This window comes from Phyllobates terribilis, unplaced genomic scaffold, assembly GCF_046119375.1.
Source record: "Phyllobates terribilis strain yellow unplaced genomic scaffold, ASM4611937v1 Scaffold_1__5_contigs__length_1240528914, whole genome shotgun sequence".
Lineage (NCBI taxonomy): Eukaryota > Metazoa > Chordata > Amphibia > Anura > Dendrobatidae > Phyllobates > Phyllobates terribilis.
This window is the reverse complement of record NW_027362761.1, coordinates 213,899,950-213,921,125: the sequence shown is the minus strand read 5'-3', so window position 1 is coordinate 213,921,125 and position 21,176 is coordinate 213,899,950. Positions and strand designations below refer to the sequence as shown.

General features: G+C 39.9%; 1 protein-coding gene across 1 annotated transcript in view; it reads right to left on the bottom strand.

The window, feature by feature from the left end:
- ERCC6L2 (ERCC excision repair 6 like 2) overlaps window positions 1-21,176 on the bottom strand; it is a 155,338-nt gene that overhangs the window by 18,475 nt on the left and 115,687 nt on the right. Inside the window, exon 18 of the mRNA XM_073670981.1 lies at window positions 4,960-5,123. Within this exon, the coding sequence (XP_073527082.1) occupies window positions 4,960-5,123 (164 nt within the window). The remainder of the gene's footprint in view (window positions 1-4,959; window positions 5,124-21,176) is intronic.

The following is a 21,176-nucleotide window of genomic DNA, read 5'->3' as shown; positions in this document are numbered from 1 at the left end:
ACCTGTACGACTAAAGGAGTCATTTATGTAGCGGAGTGTCCCTGCAATAAAATTTATGTGGGTCTTACCAGTAGAGAGCTCAAGGTAAGAACACGAGAACACTATTTGGATATTGAGAAGGCTAAAACAAATACCAATGAATCCCTTCTTAAAACAATATCAAAACAGTTTAAGAGATATCACAATTGTAATCCTCATTTATTGAAAATTAGAGGCATTGATGTAGTTACCATGGGCATCAGAGGGGGTGATCTTTCTAAAAAGTTAGCTAAACGTGAAAGTAGATGGATATATCGTCTGGGTTCTTTGGCTCCCCAGGGCTTAAATGAGAGCTTTGGTTTTGGGGTCTTTCTATAGGCTACATAAGACTATGAAACAAGATTTTGGTGGGTATTTTGTGTTTGTAAGCTTGATTTTAATTTTTTACTCTTTTAGTCTATTTTAGTTATGGTACCATGTCCTGTGAATACTGGTGGAGGCTGAGTTGTGACGTTTCCTTGTGGCAGCTAAAGGAGCACTAATGGAGATGACCTTATTATGAAGAAGGCATTTGAGTCTTGATCTTTCCAAAGTCCGTATCCACATTGGCGAATATGATGAACTGAGTCATGAATAATGTGCTTATTTCTATGCATGTTTAGTTTTGTCACTATTAATAATTATGAATTATGGTACTTATATCGGATCAATTGTTGCATGTTGCGCAATCAATTTTTTTTATATAAATTATCTGATATAATTATCTTGTTTTGACTTTAGGAAGGTAATTTTCCTTGCACTGTCACTTTATACTCATATGCACTTTAAGTAGACGTTTATTGATGCATGAATTTTCTATAAGCACTGTTACCTCATTAATGGATTTTATATTCTCTGGTGATTTTGATAACTATTTTAATAATATTGATATGAATCATGGCTTCGCACATTTTACATTTTTTAATCATATTTGAGCTAAATTGTCACTTATCTCTATATGCATCGTTTTTTGCACTGTGATTTATCCTATAAGCACGGTTACTTTATCAATGGATTCTATATTCTTTGATGATTTTGACTATTATTCTAGTAATATTGATATGAATCATGACGTTGCACTGTCTACATATTTTATTAATTGAATTAAATTTTCACTCATTCATATATGCATCGTCTTTTGCACAGTCACTTCACACATGCATCCACCGGCACCTTGTTCGTGCCCTGTTTTTTCCCCCCTTTTTTACTTTCATATTCATATTTATTTTAGGGCATGATATATATATTTCTTTGCACTATCTTCCAAATAAATTATTTATTTTTTATTTTTTATAGTTATCTTTAAAGCCCATTTGATTCTAATATTGGGTCCCTTCCTAAGATTCACTTTTGATTCATTATTATTCGCAGTGATCAGGTACATATTCAAATTTAATAGTGGATAATATAACTATGCCTTTCTTTTAGCGTCCTTATACATATTCCTCCTATTACCTCCATCGCTGCTCCGACCTTGTTGGATGTGCGCATGCGCGGGTTGCCGAAATGCTAAGCCCTGCAAGCCGTGGTCTGAGAGTGCGGCTCACGCCTCGCTTCCGCTTGATAGGCGGAACGATTGCGTCATCCTGCACGTGACCACTGGTTTGGGGACTCCTTCATAAGCAGCGGCTTCACCTGCGCATGCGCCGAACGATCCATTTTGGTCGCGTCACTTAATGCTTCCCCTTCCTCACCCTTTGATTGGTTACTGGTACTATTTAAACGCACACCCCCCCCCCACCTTGACACGCCTCCCGAAGAAGCTACGGCAAAACGTGCGCGTCGGGGCAGGAAGCAGGAGCCTCCATGTTAGTGCGGACCACTATAGGGGAATATAACTATTTAGAGCTTTATCCCTTATGACAATTAGAGATTATAGCTGATATCTGCTAATTATTAGTCCGTGTCAGAGTTACTATCAAGCAAGAAGTATTTATTTAATGTTGCTATTCATAGAGGTAATTATGTGCTGGATCTATGTGTCTTTTATGACCTACAGCACTATTATCATCTGATGTATCACTTTGGCTACACCTCTTGCTGTATTAAACTCTGACACAGTGTGACAATAATGCAGCGTGGAGCACATCTGGGCTGTTTATTGTTAGAATAATCAAGATGAAATGCTATGTTGAAGTTTCCTTGTACTTTTGATGGACCGAGCATTGTATTATCTTTATTATATACTAACCTGGTGTCAATCAAGTTCATTTTTGGATATATGAATCAATTTTGAAGTATTAAAATTTATGGCAGCTGACAAGTGAAACACATTTTGTGTGTAAAAAGCTTTATAGTTTCACCTTTTTGTCCCTGGAATATAAAAAAAGGTTCCATTTTGTCTTCCTTTGTATTGGTACCTTTTCCTGTTTTAACTATTTTTATCATGTTTAAAAATAAAATATTTATTTTAATACATTTTTGTTACTTCCATTTTTTTGCGTGGTGACTATCGTGCACCGTGTAAAAGTCTTGTGTGTAAACCAATATATAATAGGTCTAATAATAATAATATTAGCAAATACCTCCAATTAGAAATGTAGTATAGTTCTTCTGATTCGCTATGTCGCTTTCCCCATGTGCAGGACATTGCAGTAGCTTCGATTTCCATGGTTACGAACACTAACAATTAACTGTCAATATGAATGCTCATAACCATGGATTGCTAAGCTACTGAAATTCCCTGCACATGGGGTAAGCGACATAGCAAATCAGAAGAACTATACTACATTTCTAATTGGAGGTATTTGCAAATATTTTATTAATATTACACCTACTACTGTATATATTGGGATAGGATCTTGGAGATGGGAATAACCCTTTAATGTGCATCTTCTTTTCTCAACACATTTTTGTGACCCTGTTGACTATTTGCAAAAAAAACTTCTGAAGGTTCTGTGATCACGCCCCACTATCTTAGCAATTTCAAGAGAGCTGCATCCCTCTGTAAGAACTGTAACAATTTTGGACTTTCAGTGTCAGTTAAATCTTATTTTTAGCCAATTTTAACTGAGGAAAACAAGCTGCCTAATAATTTTGCACAGCTTGATTAAGGGTGTTGTATCTTTAGGACCACACCCTCCATCATTACACAAATACACATCACCAGATCTGCTTCATCCAATAAGCATTCAGCTTGGAGTTGGAAAATCGGCATAAAAATGATGATCTGGTCAAAATACTCACCTGCGTAATAATTCTGTGTATACAGTGAAAATGATGGTTTAGTATGAACACCAGATACAAGATGGTCTTCAGAAAAGCAGATAATGGCAGTGGCATTTAAGAAATTAACAGCAGTGGGCGGAGGGTACGTATGACGTTTTGAATGATTTTCATTATATTTTTTTAGGAAGGTGGCCGAAAAACAGAAATTATAGCATTTTTAATTTTTTTAGCTTAGCATCTATAGTGTGTAGACAACTGAGCTTTTGAGCCCCCTACACAAATGTGCACAGTTATGCCCATATGTGTCCAATCTTTGGCCAATACTGCCATGTCATAGAACTATCCTCCTACTTGTAAAGCAAGGTGTGGGAAAGACTAAATGAAACACGAAGGAAAGAGGGGGAGGAAGCCCAAACACTAGGGTAAGGGGGACTGGAGACCCCTAGGCAGATCTAATAACGCCCAGCTTACCCTACCATCCCTATATTGGTTCCACACCAATCGCCGAGCAGTACCCTAAAGCTTGTATATCCCCAGAGCTTGGCCCTAGATAGGGAGGGGGAGGGGTGAGCACTGGTCAGGCCCCACTACAAACTAAAGACAACAAGGTAGACAAACCAAGGGGATTTATTTAGCTTGAGCAGACACCAGAGGAGAAACGCCAACTGTCCTCCAAGTGCACCAGAGAAGAAGCCAGCCAACAGCTAGTGCTCCAAGCATGCACAAAGGTAAATAGAAGTATCACCGGTGGCTCCCTGCTGAAACAGAGTTTTTAACTTCCCTACAAGGGTGTGTCAATTAACAGCAGGAGGGAGGTCACCCCTGGGTCTTAAAGGAAGAAGGATTAAGAAGGCGTCTGCAATGCCAAGCGCAGTGACCTTCTACAGCCAGATCCAAAGCGACTGTCTATAACACCTGACACACCGGTGACACTACTATACAAAAGAGGTCATCACATCTATATTTGTCATCATCAATGTGATCTTCTCACATAGCCTATTTAACTTTATTTTGGTAGTCAGGATTCCTCTGGTTTTTGCTACTGATTAGGCCCACAGTGGCATATGTCACCCATACATTCCCATGTTAAAATAAATAATTTATTTTTGTGAGATACCTTTGTACTAAATAGCACACTACACTACGCTATTCCAAATAGTTGAAGAAAAGGAATAGCATTGGATACCAGTGCACCAGAGGCCAAACGGACACTTTGTTGGTCTCTATTCCATGAATGGATACGTTGGTTTACTCTCTAGAAAGTACATGGTAAGAGATATGAAATAATAATAATAATAATCTTTATTTATATAGCGCCAACATATTCCGCAGCGCTTTACAATATATTATATTTACTTGTTCTTGCTTATTAAAGGGGCTGTCTCTTGTTCATTAATAGTTAAAATTGTAAAACAAGTAATCTAGCAAATCCCTTGTTATTAAAAATTTTCTACGTTCTCAAGAATGGAGGGATTTTAAATACTATAATTCACTACTACTGAAACAGGCCATATTCGGCGATCTGGCCAGCTTTAGTTTCCCAGTGCTACTCCCATTCTGCAGAGGCAAAAGCCATGCTGCTGGCTCGAGCTGTCAATCTTCAGGAGCGCCCTCGGCAATCAGGAAGTAGGGAGGTAGAGGAGCGGTGTGCTCCTTAAGACAGAAGATGAACATATCCCTTTAACAAGTTAATCCTGCTGTTATGAATAGGCTAGGTTATATCTTACAGTCAGCTTACAATAATATCCTCCTTTGCAGATGAATTGTACTTACTTTCTTATCACTTTAGGTGTATCGCCCACCAAAAACATTGTGTTACCAGTGTGAAGGACTTTTTTCTCTTTGTGGATTACTCGATTCATTATATGGCTAATGTCTTCTGCTGATTCATCCTTGCTTTGTTGTGAAACTTCATCTTCATTGGTCAAGGTACATTTCTATACACAAAAACAAAATACTGTAAGTACACTGCATTATACTAAGAAATCTACTTTAATGCTGTGATACAATGTTAAAGTGGATCTCTTAGCTGATTTAACAATACAAACTGCACAAGACAACATAGATCTCCTAGACCTGACGAGACTGGTGTACCTACTTTGAAAACACATGAAATAAATGTCTGCATGATCTTTTTTCTGAAAGTTTCCCTGCCTTATACTAAAACAAACATTTAGCTATACTCATAAAATGCTGATTTATGATCAGGATTATGCAACCATTCTACCAGGAATTTTCAAAGCAAGTACAACAGTCTCATCAGGTTTACAAGATTTATTTAATAATGTTTGCAATGTGCGACATATTCACTTTAATAAATTTTATGGCAATAAGATAAAGACATTTGTGACAAACATTTTTTTATGGCAAGTGATGGAGTGTTGGAAGCAGCAGAAGCACATATATACTGGATATAGAAAAACTACGCTATGTCATTGGAGCACTATTATGTCAGTTTGCCTTTACATCACTGTAACAATCTGTTTCAGTTACACTCTTCCTGTAACATCTTGAGACATATTTTACATTTCTTCCTACTGCTTGTTAAAAGCTAGTCAGTGTCCCCTAACAAACACCACTAGGCAGCTTGGGTTGAGCAAGGAGGTCTTGATGTAAAAAACAGCCCTTGAAATTATCTTTGGATTTTACATTAAGCTGCTGTATTTCACATTTTTGCGACAAAGATGGCAGAAGGAACACATCCATCAACCTTAGCATCATAAATTGTATGTCGACTTTTCTTCAAGTACTAAGAAAGCAAAGTTTTACTGTGTGTTAATACCGAACATTGACTTTTTATTTTCCAATGAACCAATGATGATGACTGGTGGACAAGGGCAGGAAATTAATTTTGCTTGTAAGAGTATGAAAACCACGGTAGGCACAGCATTTATACGAAGACTAGAGAGTAATGAGGATGTAATAGTAGAGGATGGTTTACGGATTATGAAGAGCTCTGACTGGTGGTAGTATATAAAGGGGGTGAGAAAAACTGACCCAGATCTTAAAAAGAGATAGCAACTCACACTGAAGCCACCTGAGCTCTTGTATAGAAATATAGTATTAAGGGGCTCCTTTTTGCGTTAAAATTAAAAACCCATTCCACGTATTGATGAGGGTGAATGTATGGATAGCAGAATTTATTTGTGGGTAACCACAATTTAATATTCTATATAAGTAGCATTAAACCTGGCCTAGTATCCAAAGTCTACAAAATTCAGAATATGAACAATGCATTGACTTCACACACTGTCCAGACGATGGCGTACAATACAACATCCCAGTGGGGCAAATTAATGTCAGAGAGCGACCAATGATTCATAAATGAAAACAGTAATGTATGCGGCCCCATGAAGAGGAAGGGCTTAAATCAAGAAGAGTAGGGCTGAGAGATGCCAGAGGGAAATCGCATAGTAGATTTTTTTTTCCCAATCCTGACACTTAAAGGGGTTGTCCACTTTAAATTTAACAAATATGCTGGGGACATGATTTTGTGGAACTTACCAATATGGAAGAACATGTGACCAGACCACTTCATCAGCACCCTCCAATTGAAAACCAGTTACCCATGTGCATTGATTTTCAACTGAAGGCAGCTGATGGACAGGGGTGTGGTCACATGCTCCTCCAAAGAAGCCATTTTGTGGACAGGAGAGCTGTGCAATGTGTGAGGAAAGCTGCACTAAAAAGTACTGAAGGAGAACGTGTAATGTACAATGCATTGTCAAAGTATTTGGCCCCCTTGAACTTTTCTACCTTTCGCCACATTTCTGGCTTCAAACAAAGATATAAAATTCTATTTTTTTGGGGAAGAATCAACAACAAGTGGGTCACAATCGTGAAGTAGAACTAAATTTATTGGATATTTTAAACAAATTAAAAACTGAAAAGTGGGGCGTGCAATATTATTCGGCCCCCTTGAGTTAATACTTTGTAGCACCACCTTTTGCTGCGATAACAGCTGCAAGTCGCTTGGGGTACGTAAACTCTTGCCCATTCGTCCTTGCAAAACAGCTCGAGCTCATTGAGGTTGGATGGAGGGGGTTTGTGAAGAGCAGTTTTCAGATCTTTCCACAGACTCTCAATTGGATTCAGGTCTGGACTTTGACTTGGCCATTCTAACACCTGGATAAGTTTATTTTTGAACCATTCTATTGTAGATTTTGCTTTATGTTTGGGATCATTGTCTTGTTGGAAGATAAAGCTCGGTCTCCGTCTCAGGTCTTTTGCAGACTCCAACAGGTTTTCTTCCACAATGGTCCTGTATTTGGCTCCGTCCATCTTCCCTTCAATTTTAACCATCTTCCCTGTCCCTGCTGAAGAAAAGCAGGTCCAAACCATGATGCTGCCACCACCATGTCTGACAGTGGGGATGGTGTTTGAGGTGATGTGTTGCTTGTACGCCAAACATATCGTTTTGCATTGTGGCCAAAAAGTTTGATTTTGGTTTCATCTGACCAGAGCACCTTATTCCACAGGTTTGGTGTGTCCCCCAGGTGGCTTGTGGCAAACTTCAAATGAGACTTTTTATGGATATCTTTGAGAAATGTCTTTCTTCTTGCCACTCTTCCATAAAGGCCAGATTTGTGCAGTGTAAGACTGATTGTTGTCCTATGGACAGACTCTCCCACCTCAGCTGTAGATCTCTGCAGTTCATCCAGAGTGATCATGGGCCTTTTGGCTGCATCTCTGATCAATCTTCTCCTTGTCCGAGATGAAAGTTTAGAGGGACGGCCGGGTCTTGGTAGATTTGCAGTGGTCTGATACTCCTTCCATTTCAATATGATCACTTGCACAGTGCTCCTTGAGATGTTTAAAACTTGGGAAATCTTTTTGTATCCAAATCTGGCTTTAAACTTCGCCACAACAGTATCTCGGACCTGCCTGGTGTGTTCCTTGGTTTTCATGATGCTCTCTGCACTAGAAACAGAACCCTGAGACCATCACACAGCAGGTGCATTTATACGGAGACTTGATTACACACAGGTGGATTCTATTTATCATTACCAGTCATTTAGGACATGAATCCTTCAGAGATCCTCACTAATCTTCTGGAGTGAGTTTGCTGCACTGAAAGTAAAGGGGCCGAATAATATTGCACGCCCCACTTTTCAGTTTTTAATTTGTTAAAAAAGTTTAAAATATCCAATAAATTTCATTCCACTTCATGATTGTGTCCCACTTGTTGATTCTTCCCAAAAAAATTTGAATTTTATATCTTTAAGTTTGAAGCCAGAAATGTGGCAAAAGGTAGAAAAGTTCAAGGGGGGCAAATACTTTCACAATGCACTGTATATTCATGGTGGACCAAAAGTAGGTGGACAGAAAGTGTAATAAGGTTATGAAGGGGGAGATTTATCAACCAAAATCCAGTAATTTTCGATAACATTATGTGGAGTGATGAAGCTTCTTTCAAATTATCCGGCCATATTAACAGACATAATTGTATTTACTGGTATAATGAGAACATGCATTTAACATTAGAGCAACAACTAAATGAGCCTGGTGTCAATGTTTGGGGTGGAATTTCAAGTTTTGGTGTTTTAGGACCAATATTTTTTGATGGAACAGTCACAGGAGATAAGAATCTCGAAATTCTATTGAATGAAGTTGTTCTCCAATTACAGCAACAGCCTAATTCAAATGACCTTTATTTTCAACAAGATGGGGCCCCTCCACATTATTCAAGAGTAGTCCGCGAGTATCTTGATGAAACATTTCCTAATAAATGGATTGGCCGGCACGTTCACCAGACTTGACCCCAATGGATTTTTTCTTTTGGGGAGTACTCAAGGACAAAGTTTATAGTCGAAAACCAAAAAGTGTCAGTGATTTGAAAAATTACATAGGAGATGCATTTCAAGAAATTAATACCCAAAGAGACTTGTGCAAAAAAGTTTGTCGAAGCGTAAGAGGCGACTTCAAAGCTGTGCACATTGTAATGGAAAACAGTGTGAGTACCTGCGTTGATAAAATTTAAGGGCTTTTGTATTATTGTTCAGAATAAAATGTAATTGTCAATGTTATGCTTGTGTTAGTAAATATAATTTTATATATAAATCAAAACAAATGTTATTATTTTCTGGCCACCTACTTTTGGACCACCCTGTATATTAGTAAGTGCCACAAAATCATGTTTCCAAAGATAAAGTGGACAATTCCCTTAACACTGACTACAAGATTTCTCTAAAACACTATACACTCTATAGTAAAGCACAGTTTAACAGAATTGAAGCACCTGACCTTAAAGAAGCACTCCTCCTCCAATCAAAATTGTTATCCTCTTTATATATTGCAATCATCATATTATATAACACTGTGTACTTACAATTACTAATTTTGCCTTTCTTCCTAGTTAATTCTGTTTTTCATTAGGTCTATGACATCAGGTGATTAAAAACAAATTGGTTGAATCCTTCTAAGCTCTATGTAGAAACAGGAGGTCAATTTTCCCTGTATGACTCATCAGAAACTGAAAGTCAAAGGCGGGTGGGTTTAGGGGGGGTGGAGGAGTTGGGTTAGTAGTTGAAGAGAGGGATGATAAATGCAGGGAAAATAGACTTCCTGTTTGTACATACAGTAAAGAAAACAGAAAAATTATCTGGGTAGAAAGGCGAAATGAGCAATTGTAAGTACACAGTGCTATATAATATGATGTCTGCAATATATTAAGAGGATAAATATTTTGATGGGAGGAGGAATGCTTCTTTAAAGGGAAATCTGTCAGGGAAAAACATCAATTCTAAACTAAGCATATAAACATGTAGGGTAACTTGCACTGAGAAGAATCTTACCTTTATTGTCAAAGTAAGTGGTCTGATTTTCCAGTAAGCTTTTATCTGATATGCTAATTAGCTGTTTGGTGCACTGTGGGCAGACCCGTTCACCTTCTCTCAGTCATTCTGACCACTCAGCCGTTCCCTTACATTGATTAACAGTGATGTCTGGCTCGAAATCCTGTTCATGTGCCATTGGGCTCAGTATCGGCATAAGCGTATACTACGAAGATGATAAACTCCAGGACTAAGCCTGTTCTAGGCTGATACTGAGTCTGTCAGCCTACATGCAGGACTTTAGGCCAGAAGAGCTGGAGCCAGCACTGTCAATCAAGAGGAAGAAACTGGACAAGAAGAATGACTGAGAAAAGAGGCAAGCTGCTGTACATGCTCATGTGCTTAATTCAGAATATTTTTTTGCCTTGACATACTCCCTTAAATCATGCGGTCTGCAATTAGAGAATGATCTTACTGGCAGTTTGCCCTTTAAAAATATATTGACTGCCTAGCTCTCTTACATAATTTAGCAGCTTTTATACAAACCACCTATTTTGTTATGCAGCACCATAGCGATTAATCTAAGTAGAAGTCTCAACATTTAGAAATGGGTCAAATTCAGTTCAAAAGCTTAAGCTCCTAAGTGAAAATTTCCTTTAATAAAAAATAAAAAAAAAACAGGACATAAAAAAAGAGACAATTTTAAAATGTAATAAATATTGCCATGAAACTAAACATAATGTCCCTTAGTGACAAGGGACTGTGGGCACCTTCTCGATGCCTCGAACTAGGGGCGCCTTAGGCTATCCATGTTCCCCGGTTTTCCCCAGATGGTGGAGATGCCGGGGTCTCATACCTTGCTATGATCCTATCTTACCCTTACCTAGAGAGGTGTGAGGCTGAAGTGTATAGGAAAACACTAACCAAACAGACAGGGATAAAAGAAAACTACAATCATACACATACACTCACAAAACAACAGAGTGGGGAACAGAGTGGGTATAGGAAGGAAGAAACCAAATGGGAGAGGATTAGGATAAACATGCAAACCAACTCCACGTAGATATCTCCTGAAAAACTCCAACCGCCTACTCCAAACACTGAACTCTCTCCTTCAACTCCAAACCAGGTAATGGTAACTATCAGTGGCAAGGTCAGAAGCATGGAGAAGGGTTCTTATACCTGCTGGGAGTAATGAACTCAGAACAGCTGATACAACCCAAGACAGAGAACTCCAGGAGTCCAACTAGGCAGTTTAACCCTTGCGGCACCAGAGCAAAAGAAAACCAGAACTGCTAATAGGACGGTGAAGCCGTTCTAACTACCGCAGGTGTATGTGTCACTAGATGCTGCGATCGTCTGACCCCACTCTGTTGCGGTATCCCCATGACATATAATATATCATTTTACTATATGTATCTATAATTATACGTAATGCAGTGGTCCCCAATCACCTCCAGCTTGCACCCCCCTGCTCTGCGTGTCATCATAGGAGTCCTTAGCTGTAGCCATGAGCACTAGAAATGTACATTATTGCAGACATTTTCTAACTACTAAACAGTGCCAATTTAGATGACAAATTTCACAAGGTATAAAAGATTGGAAAGCTTTGTTGTACATTATTTATTTCACTTGCTTATTTTGCACCATCATATTCCATAACGCATTACAGACATAATTGGCACTGTCCCCATTGGGGCTCACAATCTAAATTCACTATCAGTATGTCTTTGGCGTGTGGGAAGAAACCAGAGAACCCGGAGGAAACCCACAAACATGGGGAGAACATACAAACTTCTTGGTAGGATTTAAACCCAAGACCCCAGTGCTGCAAAGCAACAGTGCTAATCATGAGCCATGGTGCTGCCCATTATTAAACTAGGATTGAAGCTGAAAAAACAGATGTTCTTTAAAGTAATATGATATTAATATTTCTAAGTGGTTTCATTGTTTCCAACACCGAAAACATAATTGAATGCCCCTAGCGCTTTTCTAGCGACTGCCGCTCTGTATAGATATACAGCCGTACAAATGTAACAAAAAAGGTATTAGGATTTGTAATGGCTTGATACATCACCAGTCTAGTCTTGCCAACAATTTGTAAATCTTTAATAGGCCCTAACTTCGTTCCCTTTTAAACGTATTGTACATGAAGCAACAATGCGCTTTATTTACACATCTGTTCAAACAGAGGAGATGAAAACACAGTTATAGGAATTACATCCAAATCCTACAAAATTAGAAAGTCACTCACTCACTTGTCTCTACAAGGAGAAAAAAGAAAAAACCCAAAAGACTGTAAAAACATGTATTGTAAATAAGTCAACACAGATGGCATACAGAACTCAAAAGAATTAAAAAAAAATAGAGCTTTTAATTGCATTTGCGAAAACATGTTAAGAAACTCTCACTCTTAGCAATTCATCTGGTCAAGGATTTTTTTTTTTGCCTAAGGATACAAAATGTTACAGTAAACATAATATTGTAAGATTTAATTCTGGTGTAAGCCTCAGGCAACCATGAATTATCCTTGAATTGTCTTAAATCAGCATTCTGGGATCCATGCCAATCAGTTACAAGACCTACCACAAACTCACACTGAAAGAGAGTTCATTTAACTGTCTGTTGTGCTCCCAGTGAAAAGCGATCTCTGGAATATCTTCATTTTCAGCAGCCCATTTGACAATCTGTTGCTTGATAAAGAGATCTAAGGACATTATTTTGGGTGGTATAATTTGCTCCTATACAAGGCAGATGTTCCCAGACTGCAAGGTTATAATTTATTCCATTCGAGTTGTCTTTCAAGTCACAGCTATTTTTGCAAAATAAAGATGTATAACTACAAAAAAAAGTACATTGCTATATGTGCAAGCTACTGTGTTGTTTTGGTAATATATTGCCTTGTAATGACATTATCTGTTTAAGAGCTCATTCAGATGTCAGGTTATTTGACATGCGAAAAAAACAATCCTACTTTTATCAGTGATTTTGTTCAGTTTCGTCAGATTTTCAACAGAGTTTGATCTGAGTCTCATTAGTTTTTGTCTGATTTAAAAAAAATTCTCTACCTTTGCCCATCTAGCAGTTCATGACAAATGAGGATGGCCTCAAAAAAAAGAAAAAAATCAGACATGTGAATAGCCCCATAGACTATAACAGTTCTATCCGTGAAAAACAAAGATAGAACCCGTACTCAAAAAATGGACGTGGTAAAAGTGTCTCTTTAGTAGTGGAGTCTTTGGAATAATCTTCATTTACCAACAGGAATCTGTGAGCTGATGTTATTGCGGCCAACTAACCCAAAACGACGAGATAATGTGATGAAATAGCAAAAGAAGCAGTACTTACCTGATGAATCCCCCGCCACCCCAGCACTCCCCATCAGCCTTCCATTTACTTCCATGAAGTGATTATGTGGCATCTCAGCAGTGATGCAGAGGTGCACGGTACAAGATCGCTGAGGTCAGTGACTGGCTGCAGCAGTCATGTGGGAAGAAGGTATGCAACTGCTGCTAGGATATAAACAGAGGCGCTGGCCGGAGAGCTGGGGTGGCAGAAAGTTTATAATATAAGTTTAACAACTTCATGCAGCAGCCAATTTTGGTGTTTTCGTTTTTTCCTCTCCTTCTTCCAAGAGTCATAACTTTTATTTTTCCATCCACACAGAAGTATGAAGGTTTGTTTTTTTAAGACGAATTGTACTTTCGAATGGCACCATTATTTTTATCATGTGATGCACTGGAAAGCGGGAAAAAAATTCCAAGAGAGTCAAAACTGCTAAAAAAAATAAAAATAAAAAAAAAGTGCAATTCCACAATTGTTTTTTGGGGCAATAGGATTCTCCAGGTCAGTACAATTAATCAAATGAAAAAAAATTGCTTGTGTTGCCATTTTCCGAGACCCGTAACATTTTCAATTTTTGGGATATGGGGCTGTGTGAGGGATTATGTTTTGACGTTCTTATTGATAACATTTGAGGTAGATACAATGTTTTACTTGCCTCTTACTGCATTTTATTGCAATGTTGCGACGACCAAATAACCGTAAGTCTGGCGTTTCAATTTGTTTTTCTCGTTATGCCGTTTACAGATCAGATTAATTTATTTTATATTTTGATAGAACAGACTTTTACGAATGTAGTGATCACAATTATCTGTATTTTTGAATTGCTTTATTTTTATTAGGGCAAAGGGGGTGATTTGAACATTGATATTTATTTTTTTCATCTTTTAAAAACTTATTTTTTCACTTTTTACTGTATTTTTTAGTCTTGAACTTGGGACTTTAAGCTGCAGCACTGATGTGTGTAGTGAAAATCACGGTCTTCTATGAAGGGCAGCTAATTTGTGTCTTCAGCAGACCCTTGGCTGTCATGGAAACCCATTGGCGCGCCAATGGACACATAGAATGAAGTTCCCCTTGCTGTAGTGTATTAAATGTCACTATCGGAAAGGGGTTAAATCCCTTTGATCTAATAAAAACCTGCACCACAGAAAGTAGAGACTTACTGTATGTAATCATAAAACTGAGGGCTGTTCTGATGGTCACCCATAACCAAAACTGTCACATGACCGCTGCAGCCAATCATTAGCTGCAGGTGAGCTGCAGATTTCACTGTTCCATCAGAGAGGAAGAAACACTGTTCTTCCTGAGATTGTTGTAACAGCAACGCTTCAGGAGGTAAGTATAAAGTTTTTCTTGTTGTTTTTTTCATACTGGAGTTATTAATGAGGGGTTGTCCAGTAGTGGACAACCCCTTCAACAGACAGTTATCACACATACTGTACATATCATACAGTACAGACCAAAAGTTTGGACACACCTTCTCATTTAAAGATTTTTCTGTATTTTCATGACATTGAAAATTGTACATTCACACTGAAGGCATCAAAACTATGAATTAACACATGTGGAATTATATACTTAACAAAAAAGTGTGAAACAACTGGAAATATGTCTTATATTCTAGGTTCTTCAAAGTAGCCACCTTTTGCTTTGATGACTGCTTTGCACACTCTTGGCATTCTCTTGATGAGCTTCAAGAGGTAGTCACTTGAAATGGCTTTCACTTCATAGGTGTGCCCTGTCAGGTTTAATAAGTGGGATTTCTTGCCTTATAAATGGGGCTGGGACAGTCAGTTGTGTTGTGCAGAAGTCTGGTGGATACACAGCAGATAGTCCTACTGAATAGACTGTTAGAATTTGTATTATGGCAAGAAAAAAGCAGCTAAGTAAAGAAAAACGAGTGGTCATCATTACTTTAAGAAATGAGGGTCAGTCAGTACGAAAAATTGGGCAAACTTTGAAAGTGTCCCCAAGTGCAGTTGCAAAAACCATCAAGAACTACAAAGAAACTGGCTCACATGAGGACCGCCCCAGGAAAGGAAGACCAAGAGTCACCTCTGCTTCTGAGGATAAGTTTATCCGAGTCACCAGCCTCAGAAATCGCAGGTTAACAGCAGCTCAGATTAGAGACCAGGTCAATGCCACACAGAGTTCTAGCAGCAGACACATCTCTACAACAACTGTTAAGAGGAGACTTTGTGCAGCAGGCCTTCATGGTAAAATAGCTGCTAGGAAACCACTGCTAAGGACAGGCAACAAGCAGAAGAGACTTGTTTGGGCTAAAGAACACAAGGAATGGACATTAGACCAGTGGAAATCTGTGCTTTGGTCTGATGAGTCCAAATTTGAGATCTTTGGTTCCAACCACCGTGTCTTTGTGCGATGCAGAAAAGGTGAACGGATGGACTCTACACATGCCTCGTTCCCACCGTGAAGCATGGAGGAGGTGTGATGGTGTGGGGGTGCTTTGCTGGTCACACTGTTGGGGATTTATTCAAAATTGAAGGCATACTGAACCAGCATGGCTACCACAGCATCTTGCAGCGGCATGCTATTCAATCCGGTTTGCGTTTAGTTGGACCATCATTTATTTTTCAACAGGACAATGACTCCAAACACACCTCCAGGCTGTGTAAGGGCTATTTGACCAAGAAGGAGAGTGATGGGGTGCTACGCCAGATGACCTGGCCTCCACAGTCACCAGACCTGAACCCAATCGAGATGGTTTGGGGTGAGCTGGACCGCAGAGTGAAGGCAAAAGGGCCAACAAGTGCTAAGCATCTCTGAGAATGCCTTCATGATTGTTTGAAGACCATTTCCGGTGACTACCTCTTGAAGCGCATCAAGAGAATGCCAAGAGTGTGCAAAGCAGTCATCAAAGCAAAATGTGGCTACTTTGAAGAACCTAGAATATAAGACATTTTCAGTTGTTTCACATTTTTTTGTTAAGTATATAATTCCACATGTGTTAATTCATAGTTTTGATGCCTTCAGTGTGAATGTACAATTTTCATAGCCATTAAAAAACATAAAAATCTTTAAATGAGAAGGTGTGTCCAAACTTTTGGTCTGTACTGTATGTAAATATATATGACCTTACAGTACGTCTTAAAAATTGAATAAATTGAGAATATTTTTGGCTCCAATTATCACATTAAAATTACTTTAAAGAATATTTACAATCCCATAATTATTTTCAATTAAAAAGCAAATTGTGATATGGGTGTTAACCATCAAAGCTGTTCTCTTCTAGTGAAATATGTTGATTTTCTTTCTTTATACACTTTCAGTGTTTTAGATTTGAATGTCTTCTTTTTAAATCAAATTAATTTTGGGTCCACGAATTTTTTCTTCTTAAAGGGCTTTTCTCGTCTTCCCTGGGTCCACAACAAAGTCTCCGCCACTGCTCCTACGGGGCCTGTGATTGTCTGAAGTGCAGATGTCATGTTGACAGCACAGCAGCCAATCGAGGAGCAGCAGAGGAGAATTAGATAGGGACCTGTGGAAGGTTGAGCTAAGCACAGTGTTTGCATTTAAAAAACAAACGGTGACTGGGGATAGTAGTTTTCTGAAACAGGGAAACCTCTTTAATAAGGACTGTTTACATGTGCCCAGTCCCTTTTCTCTTTTGCCTCATACATAAACTTTGGAAACAAAACGTATCCAATAGGAAACAATGGGATCAGATTTGCCATCAGTTTATCTCCAATGACATCAGATGTGATGGACAGAACTGATGTACCATATTTTTCGGACTATAAGACGCACTTTTTTCCTCCAAAATTTTGGAGGAAAGTGGGGGGTGCGTCTTATAGTCCGATATCTACTGTATATACAGTACAGACCAAAAGTTTGGACACACCTTCTCATTTAAAGATTTTTCTGTATTTTCATGACTATGAAAACTGTACATTCAAACTGAAGGCATCAAAACTATGAATTAACACATGTGGAATTATATACTTCACAAAAAAGTGTGAAACAATTGAAAATATGTCTTATATTCTAGGTTCTTCAAAGTAGCCACCTTTTGCTTTGATGACTGCTTTGCACACTCTTGGCATTCTCTTGATGAGTTTCAATAGGTAGTCAACAGAAATGGTCTTCCAACAATCTTGAAGGAGTTCCCAGAGATGCTTAGCACTTGTTGGCCCTTTTGTCTTCACTCTGCTGTCCAGCTCACCCCAAACCATCTCGATTGGGTTCAGGTCTGGTGACTGTGGAGGCCAGGTCATCTGGCGTAGCACCCCATCACTCTCCTTCTTGGTCAAATAGCCCTTACATAGCTTGGAGGTGTGTTTGGGATCATAGTCCTGTTGAAAAATAAATGATGGTCCAACTAAAAGCAAACCAGATGGAATAGCATGCCGCTGTAAGATGCTGTGGTAGCCATGCTGGTTCAGTATGCCTTCAATTTTGAATAAATCCCCAACAGTGTCACCAGCAAAGCACCCCCACACCATCACACCTCCTCCTCCATGCTTCACGGTGGGAACCAGGCATGTAGAGTCCATCCGTTCACCTTTTCTGCATCGCACAAAGACATGGTGGTTGGAACCAAAGATCTCAAATTTGGACTCATCAGACCAAAGCACAGATTTCCACTGGTCTAATGTCCATTCCTTGTGTTCTTTAGCCCAAACAAGTCTCTTCTGCTTGTTGTCTGTCCTTAGCAGTGGTTTCCTAGCAGCTATTTTACCATGAAGGCCTGCTGCACAAAGTCTCCTCTTAACAGTTGTTGTAGAGATGTGTCTGCTGCTAGAACTCTGTGTGGCATTGACCTGGTCTCTAATCTGAGCTGCTGTTAACCTGCGATTTCTGAGGCTGGTGACTCGGATAAACTTTTCCTCAGAAGCAGAGGTGACTCTTGGTCTTCCTTTCCTGGGGCGGTCCTCATGTGAGCCAGTTTCTTTGTAGCGCTTGATGGTTTTTGCAACTGCACTTGGGGACACTTTCAAAGTTTGCCCAATTTTTCGGACTGACTGACCTTCATTTCTTAAAGTAATGATGGCCACTCGTTTTTCTTTACTTAGCTGTTTTTTTCTTGCCATAATACAAATTCTAACAGTCTATTCAGTAGGACTATCAGCTGTGTATCCACCTGACTTCTGCACAACACAACTGATGGTCCCAACCCCATTTATAAGGCAAGAAATCCCACTTATTAAACCTGACAGGGCACACCTGTGAAGTGAAAACCATTTCCGGTGAATACCTTTTGAAGCTCATCAAGAGAATGCCAAGAGTGTGCAAAGCAGTCATCAAAGCAAAAGGTGACTACTTTGAAGAACCTAGAATATAAGACATATTTTCAGTTGTTTCACACTTTTTTGTTAAGTATATAATTCCACATGTGTTAATTCATAGTTTTGATGCTTTCAGTGTGAATGTACAATTTTCATAGTCATGAAAATACAGAAAAATCTTTAAATGAGAAGGTGTGTCCAAACTTTTGGTCTGTACTGTATATATACAACCCATGGGAGTGGGTTGTAGTGAATATTCATATTCTCCCCATTAACGGGCACACAGACCGCAGAGCGGCAGCAGGAGCCGCGCTGCGGATACAGTGTGCGCGCTATTAAGGAGAGTGAATGGTCACTGCTCTCCACGCACACAGTCCCGGCGAGGGGAGCAGTGACTATTCCGGCACAGCATCTCACAGTGTGAGGGTGCATGGCAGTTACGCCATGCGCGGCTCACACAGTGAGATCCCTGTCGGCAGCAGAGCAGTACGCAGGGCTGGAGGAGATAGGAGGTGAGTATAATTGTTTATTTTTTTTGTGTGCAGCGTGATGGGGATCAGGGGGTGCCAAGCATACCAGGAAGAGGGATGAGGGGGGCCACATACAAACAAGGATGAGGGATGAAGGGTGCCATACATACCAGGAAGAGGGATGAGGGCGGCCATGCATACCAGGATGAAGGGTGCCATACATACCAGGATGAGGGATGAAGGGTGCCATACATACCAGGAAGAGGGATGAGGGGGGCCATACATACCAGGAAGAGGGATGAGGGGGTCATACATACCAGGATGAGGGATGACGGGTGCTATACATACCAGGATGAGGGATAAGGGGTGCCATACATACCAGGAAGAGGGAATAGGGGTGCCATACATACCAGAAAGAGGGATGAGGGGTGCCATACATACCAGGAAGAGGGATGAGGGGGGCCATACATACCAGGATGAGGGATGAAGGGGGCCATACATACCAGGAAGAGGGATGAGGGGGGCCATACATACCAGGATGAGGGATGAAGGGGGCCATACATACCAGGATGAAGGGTGCAATACATACCAGGAAGAGGGATGAGGGGTGCCATACATATCAGAATGGGGATGAGGGCCACGTATCAGGATGGAGGGGGCCATATATACCAGGATGGGAGATATTAACAGAATTGGGGGACATTACCCCTATAACAGTGTCAGCAGCAGACCCCCTCCCCTGTAACACGGCATCATGACCACAGTTTTTGCTTACATTTTTTTTCTATTTTCCTCATTTAAAACCTAGGTGCATCTTATGGTCCGGAGCGACTCAGTCTGAAAAACACGGTATTTTAACACACCCCCTATGCTTAGAAGATCTGTTAAATTCACAGGCCAACCACGTCTCCAAATTACAGACATAACGGTCTCTGTGCAGCTCTGTGCACAAGTTATGTGCCACTGAAAAGACCAATATCTCGTCTGCAAAAAAGTCGAGACTAGTGGAAGCTTCAAGTTTTTCCATGCAGACCTGGACTAGCACTTTTTTTTTAAGAAATGTGAGTAAGGGATTCCCTCTGGCATGTAAATAATTGTCATGGGTTCCCTAGCAGTATTAAGAATGGAAATTAATGTTTGAATCTATAAAAAACTGCAGCAATTCCAGTGATAAACAGCAGAAGTATGAATTCAGCTCTGGGCTATACCACATGATGCAAGTTGCTCTGTTCTATCCGGCGCTGGCTTAGAGTAGTCACTTACCGATCCTACCAGCTATTCAGCTGCTCTATGTCAACAGAGAAGCTCTTCCTCTTCCGTGCTGCTCTGTTGATGGGGCGTGACTGCCGACTGACAGCCAGCTTCCTGCAGATAGGCAGCGGGGAGCCAGCTGTCAATCATCATGACAACAGCAGTCACACCCCAGCAACAGAGCAGCCCAGAAGAGTAGCCATTGATCTGTCGATTAACAATGTCAGAAGCTGCAGAATCACCGGCAGGAGTGAGGTCTGTGACCACTTTGTGCCTGCAGAGATCTGTGTTGGACAGAACAGTCAGGTAATTAGCAACTACCCGCCTGTTAAAAAATTAACATACTCCTGGATAACCTCTTTAATGGGTTATTAAAGTAAGGGTGCTTTCACATTGCTCTTATCTTCACATTCGGGGGTCCATAGACTATAATGGTGCCGGCAGAGCGAATGTGTGCTCTGGCGTGCATCATTTTCAGGCATATATGCCTATTGGAGGCAGAAACCCAGATGCAGTGTGCTCTGCCAGCACCATTATAGTCTATGGCTCCGTCGGCCAATGTGACAATGAATCCCGTTTTGGGATGGGGTTTGGACGCAAGCCCCGACAGGACCCAGGAATGTGAAGATAAGTGCAATGTGAAACCCCCTAATTTACTTTCTTTTCCATTAAATTAAAGTATATCCCTTGATTTCACATTACATATAATAAACATTAATGTTGAATAACTGTCCAGTTAAGCAGGTAACATTTTGCCAGTACATAAGACTGTACAACGCTTTCATAAAAGTTGTTAGAGAAGGTACATTTAGGAAAATGAAAGAAGCAGAGCGGATGAATGAGAAATGATTATTTACAAGAAAGCCTGGCGAACAACATCACTTCTGTATATCCAGAAGTCGTAG